Here is a 13839-nt window from a genome sequence, read left to right on the forward strand (position 1 = left end):
TCTAAAAGTCTCTGGCTATCCACTCAATCTCAAAGTTTCTGGCTATCTACTCTATCTAAAAGTGTCTGGCTATTCGCTCTATCTAAATGTCTCTGGCTTTCCACACTATCTAAAAGTCTCTGGCTGTCTGCTCTATCGAAAAGTCTCTGGCTATCTGCTCTATCTAAAAGTCTCTGGCTATCCGCTCTATCTAAATGTCTCTGGCTGTCTGCTCTATCGAAAAATCTCTGGCTATCCGCTCTATCTAAAAGTCTCTGGCTATCCGCTCTATCTAAAAGTCTCTGGCTTTCCACACTATCTAAAAGTCTTTGGCTATCCACTCTATCAAAAAGTCTCTGGCTTTCCACACTATCTAAAAGTCTTTGGCTATCCACTCTGTCGAAAAGCCTCTGGCTTTCCACACTATCTAAAAGTCTCTGGCTATCCGCTCTATCTAAAAGTCTCTGGCTAGCTGCTCTATCTAAACGTCTCTGGCTATCCACTCTATCTAAATGTCTCTGGCTATCCACTCTATCTAAAAGTCTCTGGCTATCTACACTATCTAAAAGTCTCTGTCTTTCCACACTATCTAAAAGTCTCTGGCTATCTGCTCTATCTAAAAGTCTCTGGCTATCCACTCTATCTAAAAGTCTCTGGCTATCTACACTATCTAAAAGTTTCTGGCTATCTGCTCTATCTAAAAGTCTCTACCTATCCGCTCTATCTAAAAGTCTCTGGCTATCCACTCTATCTAAAAGTCTCTGGCTATCCGTTCTATCTAAAAGTCTCTGGCTATCCACTCAATCTCAAAGTTTCTGGCTATCTACTCTATCTAAAAGTCTCTGGCTATTCGCTCTATCTAAATGTCTCTGGTTTTCCACACTATCTAAAAGTCTCTGGCTGTCTGCTCTATCGAAAAGTCTCTGGCTATCCGCTCTATCTAAAAGTCTCTGGCTATCCGCTCTATCTAAATGTCTCTGGCTTTCCACACTATCTAAAAGTCTTTGGCTATCCGCTCAATCTAAATGCCTCTGGCTTTCCACTCTATCTAAAAGTCTCTGGCTATCCGCTCTATCTAAAAGTCTCTGGCTATCTGCTCTATCGAAAAGTCTCTGGCTATCCACTCTATCTAAAAGTGTCTGGCTATCCGCTCTATCTAAATGTCTCTGGCCTTCCACACTATCTAAAAGTCTCTGGCTCTTCGCTCTATCTAAAAGTCTCTGGCTATCTGCTCTATCTAAAAGTCTCTGGCCATCCACTCTATCTAAAAGTCTCTGGCTATCTGCTCTATCTAATAGTCTCTGGCTATCTGCTCTATCTAAAAGTCTCTTGATCTCCACAGTATCTAAAAGTCTCTGGCTATTTGCTCTATCTAAAAGTCTCTGGCTATCCACACTATCTAAAAGTCTCTGGCTATCTGCTCTATCTAAAAGTCTCTGGCTATCTGCTCTATCTAAATGTCTCTGGCTATCCACACTATCTAAAAGTCTTTGGCTATCCGCTCTATCTAAAAGTCTCTGGCTATCCGCTCTATCTAATAGTCTCTGGCTTTCCTCTCTATCTAAAAGTCTCTGTCAATCCACTCTATCTAAAAGTCTCTGGCTATCCACACTATCTAAAAGTCTCTGGCTATCCGCTCTATCTAAATGTCTCTGGCCTTCCACACTATCTAAAAGTCTCTGGCTCTTCGCTGTATCTAAAAGTCTCTGGATATCCGCTCTATCTAAAAGTCGCTGGTTATCTGCTCTATCTAAAAGTCTCTGGCCATTCACTCTATCTAAAAGTCTCTGGCTATCTGCTCTATCTAAAAGTCTCTGGCTATCAGCTCTATCTAAAAGTCTCTGGCTATCCACACTATCTAAAAGTCTTTGGCTATCCGCTCTATCTAAATGTCTCTGGCCTTCCACACTATCTAAATGTCTCTGGCTCTTCGCTCTATCTAAAAGTCTCTGGTTATCCGCTCTATCTAAAAGTCTCTGGCTATCTGCTGTATGTAAAAGTCTCTGGCCATCCACTCTATCTAAAAGTCTCTGGCTATCTGCTCTATCTAAAAGTCTCTGGCTATCTGCTCTATCTAAAAGTCTCTGGCTATCCACACTATCTAAAAGTCTCTGGCTATCTGCTCTATCTAAAAGTCTCTGGCTATCTGCTCTATCTAAATGTCTCCGGCTATCCACACTATCTAAAAGTCTTTGGCTATCCGCTCTATCTAAAAGTCTCTGGCTATCCGCTCTATCTAATAGTCTCTGGCTTTCCACTCTATCTAAAAGTCTCTGTCAATCCACTCTATCTAAAAGTCTCTGGCTATCCACACTATCTAAAAGTCTCTGGATATCCGCTCTATCTAAAAGTCTCTGGCTATCCACTCAATCTAAAAGTCTCTGACTATCATCACTATCTAAAAGTCTCTGGCTATCTGCTCTATCTAAAAGTCTTTGGCTATTCACTCTATCTAAAAGTCTCTGGCTATCCGTTCTATCTAAAAGTCTCTGGCTATCCACTCAATCTCAAAGTCTCTGGCTATCTACACTATCTAAATGTCTCTGGATATCCACTCAATCTCAAAGTCTCTGGCTATCTACACTATCTAAATGCCTCTGGCTATCCACTCTATCTAAAATTTCTCGCTTTCCACACTATCTAAAAGTCTCTGGCTGTCCACACTAACCAAACGTCTCTGGCTATCCACTCTATCTAAAAGTTTCTGGCTATTTGCTCTCTCTAAATGTCTCTGGTTATCCACTCTATCTATACGTCTCTGGCTGTCCGCTCTATCTAAAAGTCTCTGGATATTCGCTCTATCTAAATGTCTCTGGCTTTCCACACTATCTTAAAGTCTCTGGCTATCTGCTCTATCTAAAAGTCTCTGGCTATCCGCTCTATCTAAAAGTCTCTGGCTATCCGCTCTATCTAAAAGCCTCTGGCTTTCTACACTATCTAAATGTCTCTGGCTATCTGCTCTATCTAAAAGTCTCTGGCTATCCACTCTGTCTAAAAGTCTCTGGCTCATTCACTCTATCTAAAAATTTCTGGCTATTTGCTCTATCTAAAAGTCTCTGGTTATCCACTCTATCTAAAAGTCTCTGGCTGTCCGCTCTATCTAAAAGTCTCTGGCTATCTGTTCTATCTAAAAGTCTCTGGCTATCCACACTATCTAAACTTCTCTGGCTATCTGCTCTATGTAAAAGCCTCTGGCTATTCGCTCTATCTAAAGGTCTCTGGCTATCCGCAGTATCTAAAAGTCTCTGGCTATCCACACTATCTAAACTTCTCTGGCTATCCGCTCTATCTCAAAGTGTCTGGCTATTCACTCTATCTAAAAGTCTCTGGCTATTTGCTCTATCTGAAACTTTCTGGTTATCACACTCTATCTAAAAGTCTCTGGCTATCCGCTCTATCTAAAAGTCTCTGGCCATTCACTCTATCTAAAAGTCTCTGGCTATCTGCTCTATCTAAAAGTCTCTGGCTATCAGCTCTATCTAAAAGTCTCTGGCTATCCACACTATCTAAAAGTCTTTGGCTATCCGCTCTATCTAAATGTCTCTGGCCTTCCACACTATCTAAATGTCTCTGGCTCTTCGCTCTATCTAAAAGTCTCTGGTTATCCGCTCTATCTAAAAGTCTCTGGCTATCTGCTGTATGTAAAAGTCTCTGGCCATCCACTCTATCTAAAAGTCTCTGGCTATTTGCTCTATCTGAAACTTTCTGGTTATCACACTCTATCTAAAAGTCTCTGGCTATCCGCTCTATCTAAAAGTCTCTGGCTATCCGCACTATCTAAACGTCTCTGGCTATCCACTCTATCTAAACTTCTCTGGCTATCCGCTCTATCTAAAAGTCTCTGGCTATCTGCTCTATCTAAAAGTCTCTGGCTATCCGTTCTGTCTAAAAGTCTCTAGCTATCCACACTATCTTTGCCTCTCATCACTTGTACACCTCTATCAAGTCACCTCTCATCATTCTTTGCTCCAGTGAAAAAGCCCTTGCTCCCTCAACGTTACTTCATAAGACATACTGTCCAGTCCAGGCAACATCCTGGTAAATCTCCTCTGTCCTCTCTCTAAATCTTCCACATCCTTCCTATAGTGAGGAAACGTTGATCTCTGTGGCGATCAAGAACATATTTATCTCTGTTTTAAAAAACTCAATGACCTGGCCTCCACAGCCTTCTGTGGCAATGAATTCCATAGATTCACCACTCTCTGGCTGAAGAAGTCTCTCCTTATCTCTGTTCTAAAGGATCTTCCCTTTACTCTCAGGCGTGTCCTTGGGTCCTCATCTCTCCTGCCAATGTAAACTTTGTCCACTGCAACAATGTACACTGTGCATGCTGTTCAGAATTCTGGTGGATGGAGTAAAGTATTTTGAGTGAATGGTGATGCCCAGATTGTCAGCAGTGGGGGATCCAGTGATGGTAATGCATTCATTCAACAGGCAACATTTATCTAAATTAAACTCCGTCCGCCACTCCTCAGCCCACTGGCCCAGTTGATCAAGATCCTGTTGTGTTCTTAGATCACCTTCTTCACTGTCCACTAAAGCAGCAATTTTGGTGTCATCTGCAAACTTACTATGACTGATCAGACAAGCTTTTGTTTATTTGTGAGGCCAGGTATGGAAATTAATTGCACGTTCATTACGGAACAAAAACTTCTACTGATGCTTGTTACTGCCGAAGACCATCATGGACTCATAGAGTCATACAGCGCAGAAACAGACCTACCTGTCCAACTAGGCCATGCTGACCATCATCCCCAAGTAAACCAGTCCCACCAGCCTGCACTTGGCCCATTTCCCGGCAAACCTTTCCTATTCATGTACTTATCCAAATGCCCCCTAAATGTTGTAACTGTACCTGCATCCACCAATTCCTCTGCAAGTTCATTCTACACACGAGACACTCTCTGTGTATATTACCCCTCATGTATTTTTAAAATCTTGCTCCTCTCACCTTAAAAATGTGCCCCCAGTCTTGAAATCCCCCCTCCCTAGAGAAAAGACTTGCCATTCACCGTCTCAATGCCCCTTATGATTTTATAAACCTCTTGTAAGGTCACCCCTCAATCTAATAAGCTCCAGTGAAAAAGTACCAGCCTAGCCAGCATCTCCTTAAATCTCAAACCCTCCACTCCTGGCAACATCCTTTTCTGAACTCTCTCCAGCTTAATAATATCCTTCCTATAGCAGGGTGACTGAACTGGAGACAGTATTCCAGAAGAGGTCTCACCAATGTCCTGTACAACCTCAACATGACTTCCCAACTCCTGTACTGAAACGTCTGAGCAATGAAGGCAACCGTGCTAACTGCCTTCTTAACCACCCTCTCTATATGTGGCGCAAACTTCAAAGAATTATGTACCTGCACCCCGTGTCTCTCTGTTCTACAGCACTACTTGCTTCTAATTGTAATTTTTACCAAAATGTGATACCTCACATTTACCCTAATTAAACTCCATCTGCCATGCCTTAGCCCATTGGCGCAATTATATTTAAACAGATCGTAAAAGTTGGCCATTTTTGAGGTTAATACCTGGGAGTGGTTCCAGCAGGCTGGGAGAGATCTCATGTTCAAGCAGATGTTGCTCAGCTTGTGGGGAGACGGTCAGTCTGTCAGGGAGAGACTACAGTTTGCACTGGGTTTTGAACACTGTTTTCAATGAGAAGGCGTTTGGTGATGTATGTGAGAGCATGAAGATTTGAAAGCTTAAACCTAACTTCCCCCGACCAGCATGGGAAATAAGGTAGAAGTATTACTGATCTCCTCTGAGTGAGCTGAAAAGGTGGTTCTGATCGACATCTTCAGAAAATCTACCAATAAATAATCATCTCTCCCTGTGGAACAGTGCATCATGAAAACTGCTGAAGTAATCCAGCCAGTGTTGTGATTTTCCATTATTTATCCCATAACTGTGTGTGTTTGTCTGTTTGTCTTTGTTGTGAATGAGTTTAAACATGGATCAATTAAATTACTTTGATGTTTAATTTCTGGTTCACTACAGTTAATGTATTGTTAATAAATTGCTCAGTCTTTTATTTAAGATACAACTAGTGTCTTGAATTGATTATTCTCAGAGCTCCTGACTGATTGTTCAAACGTCTGGTTATAAACTATGTGGGTCAATTTTGAGGATCCTTGAAGGTTTTAGTTTTAATGTGTTGCAAATACAAAGACTGATTTGCTTCGGTTGTCTGTCTCATTGTCATGGCGTTACCAATTTAGTTCGGTAATTTGTCCTTTAAGCTGAAGCTAATCCCCACAGCTGCCAAGGTTAAGCCTTCACTGCAGCTCATAAAAAGACCATTTTGCTTAAAAAATTGAGCACTATGTCAAAACCCTCGCCCTGAAAAATAATTGAAGCTGAGACTGAGTTGAAAGTTTTGCTTGCTGAGATAGTTAGGTCGTTTCTGAAGATAATCATGGCCAAGGTTCTGAATAAAACATTCAAAATGAGCTGATGTCCCCAACTGTTCTTGTAGAATCATAGAATCCCTACAGTGTGAAAGTAGGCCATTCAGCCCATCTAGGCGGCACGGTGGCACAGTGGTTAGCACTGCTGCCTCACAGCGCCTGAGACCCGGGTTCAATTCCCGCCTCAGACGACTGACTGTGTGGAGTTTGCACATTCTCCCCGTGTCTGCGTGGGTTTCCTCCGGGTGCTCCGGTTTCCTCCCACAGTCCAAAAGATGTGCAGGGTCAGGTGAATTGGCCATGCTAAATTGCCCGTAGTGTTAGGTAAGGGGTAAATGTAGGGGTATGGGTGGGTTTCGCTTCGGCGGGTCGGTGTGGACTTGTTGGGCCGAAGGGCCTGTTTCCACACTGTAATGTAATCTAAAAAAAAAATCTAATCTAAATCTAGACCACACCGACCTTCCAAAAAAGCATCCCACCCTGACCTCCCTCAACCCCCACCCCCATGCCATCTCAATAACTCTGCATTTCCCATGGCCAATCCTACACATCCCTGGACATTATCAGCAATGGTAGCATGGCCACCTATTGACAGTTGACTCATACACTTACTTTCTGATGAGCACTTCCTTCATTAGGCTTTTATGGAGTGTACTTCTGTATTGTACAGAAAACAAACTTCTCCACCACCACTGGTGTCTGTTTGGACCAATGGCGTGAAACTGATTGTATGGTAGGATAGGCTAGACAGGCTAAATGGCCTCCATCTATTTCTACGATCTTACCCCCATTATGTTTTCCTTCTATTTAGTTGAAACTAAAATTGTTGTTTGTTATTAAAATGGAACTGTAAACCTATTTGTGCTTTACTATCTTCCTTACAGAATATTCAAGCGATACCAACACAGCCAATTCAAATTGCAAAGCAGCAGTACATTCGGGGTAACTATCCACCTTCGTTATAGTTTACCGTGAGCATCGCACAGGCCAGTTCGCTCTGGGAAAGTGCTCTGTGCTGGTCACCTGCAGTGCCAGGCCTAAGGGCAGTTAGAAATAGATCATATTGGTGTGGGGTGGCAGTCACATTGGGAAAAGAATGACTTGCATTCATATAACGCCTTTCACAAACTCAAACACAACTTAAGCAATTTGCAGCCAGTGAAGTGCTTTTCAAAGTAGAATCAGCAGCCAATAAGGATCCCATAAACAGCAATAAGATAATGATGGAATAATCTCTTTCACTGATATTACTTGATGGATAAATATTGACCAGGACGTCAAGAAAAGTCCCGAGGCTCAGAATCCCAGAATGATTACAGCACAGAAGGCCTGCACCAACTCACCTTCAAAATGACACTTGCATCAAAGGAGAAGGACATGGTGGCTGGTGGGTCTAGGAAGGGGTCTGTTGATATTCTAGGACATGTCACCATAAAAAAAGGAGGTTGGGTTGTGTGTTTTGAAAAGCATTAAGGTAGACAACTCCCCAGCACTTGATGGGATCTATCCCAGAATGCTGAGGGAGACAAGTGAGAAAATTGCTGGAGCCTTGTATGAAATCTTTGTCTCCTCTTTAGTCACAGGAGAGATCCCAGTGGATTGGGGAATAGTCAACATTGTTCCTTTGTTTAAGAAGAGCAACAGGGAAATTACAGGCCGGTGAGCCTTAAGTCAGTGGTAGGGAAATTACTGGAGAAAAGTCTTAAGGACAGGAGTTACTCATATTTGGAAAAATATGGTCTTATTAGTGATAGGCTTTGTGCGGGGCAGGTTGTGTCTCACAAATTTTATTGAGTTTTCTTAGGAAAAGACAAAGATGATTGATGAGGGTAGGGCGGTGGATGTTGTCTACATGGACTTTAGCAAGGCCTTTGTCAGGGCCCCTCATGGCAGGCTGGTATTGTTGTTAAAGCAGAGAGTTGGTAAGAAGGTTACAGAAATGGCTTGGTCACAGAAGACAGAGAATAATGATGGAAAGGTGTTTTCTGACTGGAGATCCATGACCAGTGGTGTTCCACAGGGATCAGTGCTGGGATTCCTATTGTTTGTAATATATATAAATGATTTGGAGGAGAATGGAGGTGGTCTGATTAGTAACTTTGCGAATGACACAAAGATTGGAGACACTGCAGATAGTGAGGAGGGTTTGCCAGAAGATGCAGCAGGATATTGATAGACTGCAGGAAGTTCCCAGAATAGGCATCTGGCCCCCCCATCTCACTCACTGCCGAAAGTTTCAAATATGAATGGGAATTATGAATCATTACTGGCTTGTTTTTATTTAAATCACTTGAACAATTGGGAACAGCAAATATAAATTTCAAAATGTCATCTGCAATTGTACTTACACTAAACCTAATCAAATTGTAATGACTCTCTTGAAAGAAAGAGGGATGTATTATGTAGAACTGCCTACATTTTCAGTATAAATAATTTATGTTCACTTAATTATAATTGATTGTATAATGTATAAATTAATGAACAGGGTCCTGCTGGTGAGAAAGAGCAGAGGTCAAAACAGTCAAATTCTTTTTAATATTTTCTGTGCTTTGTCTGAAAATCAAATAATTGATCATTTTAAATTTAGTTCAACGTCTATTGATGTTTTAAACAAATCGTGCTTGAGTAAACACTAATTAATGGATAAAATACCAGTCAAACGTTCCCAAACCAAGCTTCATTGTGAATCCAGATTGCTCGCTGGAAGTAAGAAAATCACTATTCCCGCGGGAGCCTGTGCCCCACAACCTGAGCCGCCTCCGAAATTTTAATTTTGTTTTGTTTAAGGAAATAAAAAGAAGAGCCCTGTACCGACTGCTGCTGCACACCATCCACCTCTTCTCCCTCATCCACCGTCCGGACACGCCTTGGCGTGCCTATTTGCCACCGGGCGGTGGGGATCCCCAGTGGAGGGCTCTCTACGCGGGAGTCCTCCCCCTTTCTCTCGGGGATCTGGGGTGGAGGGTGCTGCACGCAGCAGTCCCCTGCAACCGCAGATTGCGGTGGTTCACGGACTCCCAGCCCAACTGCTTGTTCTGTGGCGCTGTGGAGTCCGTGGACCATGTATATATTGGGTGTGGGCGTTTGCACTCCCTTTTTGATTTCCTTAAAAACCTTCTCCTCTGTTTTTGGCTGCACTTCAGTCCCACGCTCCTGATCTTTGGGCACCGGGTACGGAGGAAGGAGGGCAGGTCTGAAGACCTCCTCGTGGGTCTGCTCCTGGGCCTGGCCAAACTGGCCATCAACAGGTCGAGGCAGCGGGCCGTGGAGGGGGTCGTTAGGGCCGACTGCCTGCCCCTCTTCCGCGGTTACGTTAGAGCCCGGGTGTCCTTGGAGAAGGAGCACGTGGTGTCGACCAACACCCTGGAGTTGTTCAGGGAGAGGTGGGCGCCGCAGGGAGTGGAGTGCATCATTTCTCCCTCCAACTCTATTTTGATTTAGTCCCTACCCTCCCCTTCACTGTTTTGATCACACAGCACTGTCCCTTGATGTGAAGGGCAGTGTTTGTCACTGGCCACCCGGGTGTTTTCCTATCTTCCTGGTGGTGGAAATTGAATAAAGATTCGTGCACTTTGTGTCTTTCACTGTGTCTCACACCTGTGCACACACACCATGGGTGCTAAAAGAAAGAAAAAAAAAGAAAATCACTATTTATCCTTTCACTATTTCTTCCCCTAATGTTGCTAAAAGCATTTATATAGTGTCCATAATAACCTCAGACCTTAAAGTGATCCTGGGCCTTTTTGGGTGTAATCCAAGAAATATGGCAGCTATTTGTTACACAACAAGTTCTAACAAGCAGCAATTAGATACCTGATCAGTTAATCAGCTCCCTCTGATTTGGTTGAATGTTTGCTGCTGTGTCCTTCTTTCAAGTTGTGCGAAGGGGATGTGTTCACCCACCTGAAAGGAAAGGCATGAGATTTTACCTGAAAGTCAGCACCTCCCGAGATGGAGTTTAATTCAGATAAATGCGAGGTGCTGCATTTTGGGAAAGCAAATCTTAGCAGGACTTATACACTTAATGGTAAGGTCCTGGGGAGTGTTGCTATACAAAGAGACCTTGGAATGCAGGTACATAGCTCCTTGATAGTGAAGAAGGCGTTTGGTATGCTTTCCTTTATTGGTCAAAGTATTGTGTACAGGAGTTGGGAGGTCATGTTGCAGCTGTACAGGACATTAGTTAGGCCACTGTTGGAATATTGCGTGCAATTCTGGTCTCCTTCCTATCAGAAAGATGTTGTGAAACTTGAAAGGGTTCAGAAAAGATTTACAAGGATGTTGCCAGAGTTGGAGGATCTGAGCTACAGGGAGAGGCTGAACAGGCTGGGGCTGCTTTCCCTGGACCGTCGGAGGCTAAGGGGTGACCTTATAGAGGTTTACAAAATTATGAGGGGCATGGATAGGATAAATAGACAAAGTCTTTTCCCTGGGGTCGGGGAGTCCAGAACTAGAGGGCATAGGCTTAGGGTGAGAGGGGAAGATATAAAAGAGATCTAAGGGGCAATTTTTTCACACAGAGCGTGGTACATGTATGGAATGAGCTGCCAGAGGAAGTGGTAGAGGCTGGTACAATTGCAACATTTAAGAGGCATTTGGATGGGTATATGAATAGGAAGGGTTTGGAGGGATATGGGCCGGGTGCTGGCAGGTGGGACTAGATTGGGTTGGGATATCTGGTCGGCATGGATGGGTTGGACTGAAGGGTCTATTTCCATGCTGTACATCTCTATGACTCTATGAGATGGAGTTTAATTTAGATAAATGTGAGGTGTTGCACTTAGGAAAGGAAACTAGGGCAGGACTTCTACACTTAATGGTAAGGTCCTGGAGAGTATTGCTGAATAAAGAGACCTTGGAGTGCAGATTCATAGTTCCTTGAAACTAGGACAGTGAAGAAGGCGTTTGGTATGAATTCCTTTATTGGTCAGAGCACTGAGTATAGGGGTTGGGAGGTCATGTTGTGACTGTACTGGACATTGGTTAGGCCACTTTCAGAATACTGCGTACAATTCTGGTCACCCTTCTATTGGAAAGATGTTGTGAAGCTTGGAGGGGTGCAGAAAAAAAGAAAGGTTTACAATGAAGTTGCCAGGGTTGGAGGGTTTGAGCTATAGGGAGAGACTGATAATGCTATTTTCTCAGGAATGTTGGAGGCAGAGGGGTACCTTATAGAGGTTTATGAAGTCATGAGGGGCATGGACAGGGTGAGTAACCTTTTCCCTTGGGTGGGGTCTCCAAAAAAGAGGGCATAGGTTTAAGGTGAGAGGGGAAAGTTTTAAAAGGAAGATTTAAAAGTGTAACTTTTTCACACAGAGGATGGTGCGTGTGCAGAATGTACTATCAGAGGATGTGGTGGAGGAAAGTATGATTTCAACATTTAAAAAAGCATTTGGATAGGTATATGCTTAGAAGTGATTTAGAGGGGTATGGGCCAAGTGCAGGCAAATAGGACCAGGTCAGAGTAGGCTATCTGGTCGGTATGGACGAGTTGGACCGAAGGGTCTGTTTCTGTGCTGCATGACTCCATGACTGTATGAATGCGGCACTGTCGTAGATGCTGATTTTTCAACCTGGGTTTGAATTGTTTGCTTGCTCAGGTGGAAGCATGGAAGACAGGAGCAGGAGTAGGCCATTTGACCCTTCAAGCCTGCTATGCCATTCAATAAGATCATGGCTGATCATTGAGCTCAATACTCTAAACCTGCCCTCTCACTTTATCCCTTGATCCCTTTAGCCTTAAGAGCTATATCTGCCTCATTCTTGAAAGCATCGTGTTTTGGCCTCAGCTGCTTTCTATGGTAGTGCATTCCTCCAGCTCACCACTCTCTGGATGAAGTAATCTCTCCTCATCTCAGTCCTAAAAGGTTTATCCCTTATCTTAAACATATAAACCTCTTACTATTGTAGGAAGAACAGAACGTATGTTGCTGTGGTAGTTTGACTTCACTGATATGACTCAAAAATATATAAATTAGCATTAATGTGTTGTTTATGGGATCTTACTAGGTGTGAAGTTGCTTGATGTGTTTGCCTACATGATACTAATTGTACTTCAAAAATGTCAATCCATTGGTTGTGAAACACGTGGCTCCCTGAGGACATGCAAGTTGCTAAATGAATGCAGCCATTCAATGAAGTCATTGGATTCACAAAACTGTATGATAAAGAAGAAAGATACACTTTTATGCAGAATCTCTGCATGTCCCAAAGTGGTCCACAGTCATTGACATACTATTTAATGTCGTGAATCAGACCAATTTCGAGAGAATTAGAGTTCCCTGTGTTCTGTTTGGTTGCAGAAAGGGAACCTGAAATGGTGCTGATTTCACCGAGAAGCGTGTTTGTTTCATCAGATGGCTGGACCTTTCTGGCAGCGGGTAAGTGTTGATTGTCAGAATGTAATACACACTGAATCCCGCTCCACATCGACTTTCCGTTTGCTTGATACTTTGCTGTGTACATGACTGAGACTAGAAGCAATTAATATTTCTGCTATCCATCAATTCCCCCTGATACTGAGGTAACACCAATGGAATCTATATCCCTAGATTCCAGATCACACTGCAGGATATTCCATTCCTTCATGAGATTAGATTCCCTTCAGTATGGAAACAGGCCCTTCAGCCCAACAAGTCCACACCGACCATCCAAAGATTAACCCACCCAGACTCATTCCCCTACCTTACATTTACTAATGCACCTAACACTACGGGCAATTTAGCATAGCCAATTCACCTGAGCTGCATATCTTTGGATTGTGGGAGGAAACTGGAGCACCCGGAGGAAACCCATGCAGACACGGGGAGAATGTGCAAACTCCACACAGACAGTCGCCCAAGGTGGGAATCGAACCCAGGTCCCTGGCGCTGTAAGGCTGCAGTGCTAACCACTGAACCACTGTGCTGCCCCAATAGTCCTGACATACTTAAATAAAGTCACAGGACCCTCTGGTCTAACCCAGATGACGGTGTTCTCTACAGCTGTGATGTGAATTCACTACTGGCACATTTGGATTGTCTCAGCTTAGATATGTGCTTGGTAACAGTGCCCAGCTCAACCTCATCATCACCTTCCTTGACTCCTCCGTTGCTCTGTGCTTTCAGCCTGCTTGTCTGTCATTCAGTCCTGCCATTTTTTCCGATGACCCCCCATTGTGAAGACAGCAGACATTGTTAATCTTCCCCTGCCCAGTCTGCTGCCCAGCATTTCCATTCCCCCCTCTGTGACCACTGCCCGGGGCTGAATCAAACCTTTGGCAGTCTCAACCCCACCCTGATCATTTCAGCGCATTTCTTTCTGTTTTTGATATTTTGCTGGATTTTAGGGATCAGCCTTTATTGCCCGTTGCTAATTGCGCCAGAGACGATATGGTGAGCTTCCTTCTTGAACATGAAGAATAGTCGGTTCAGGCCCTCGAGACTGCTGTATCGTTCAGTACAATCATGGCT

At 43.5% G+C, this 13839-nt stretch overlaps 1 protein-coding gene across 2 annotated transcripts in view; it reads left to right on the top strand.

Moving 5' to 3' along the window:
* The window catches only part of LOC148152008 (DNA polymerase nu-like), a 336065-nt gene that overhangs the window by 190223 nt on the left and 132003 nt on the right, over positions 1-13839 (top strand). For both annotated transcript variants that reach the window (XM_087993713.1, XM_087993719.1), the window contains exons 2-3: positions 7273-7330; positions 12691-12768. In XM_087993713.1, coding sequence (XP_087849839.1) covers positions 7273-7330; positions 12691-12768 — 136 coding nt within the window. The remainder of the gene's footprint in view (positions 1-7272; positions 7331-12690; positions 12769-13839) is intronic.

Source organism: Chiloscyllium plagiosum, unplaced genomic scaffold (assembly GCF_037043375.1).
Source record: "Chiloscyllium plagiosum isolate Xiang-an unplaced genomic scaffold, Cpla_swu_hap1 HiC_scaffold_2, whole genome shotgun sequence".
In the NCBI taxonomy this organism is placed as follows: Eukaryota; Metazoa; Chordata; class Chondrichthyes; order Orectolobiformes; family Hemiscylliidae; genus Chiloscyllium; species Chiloscyllium plagiosum.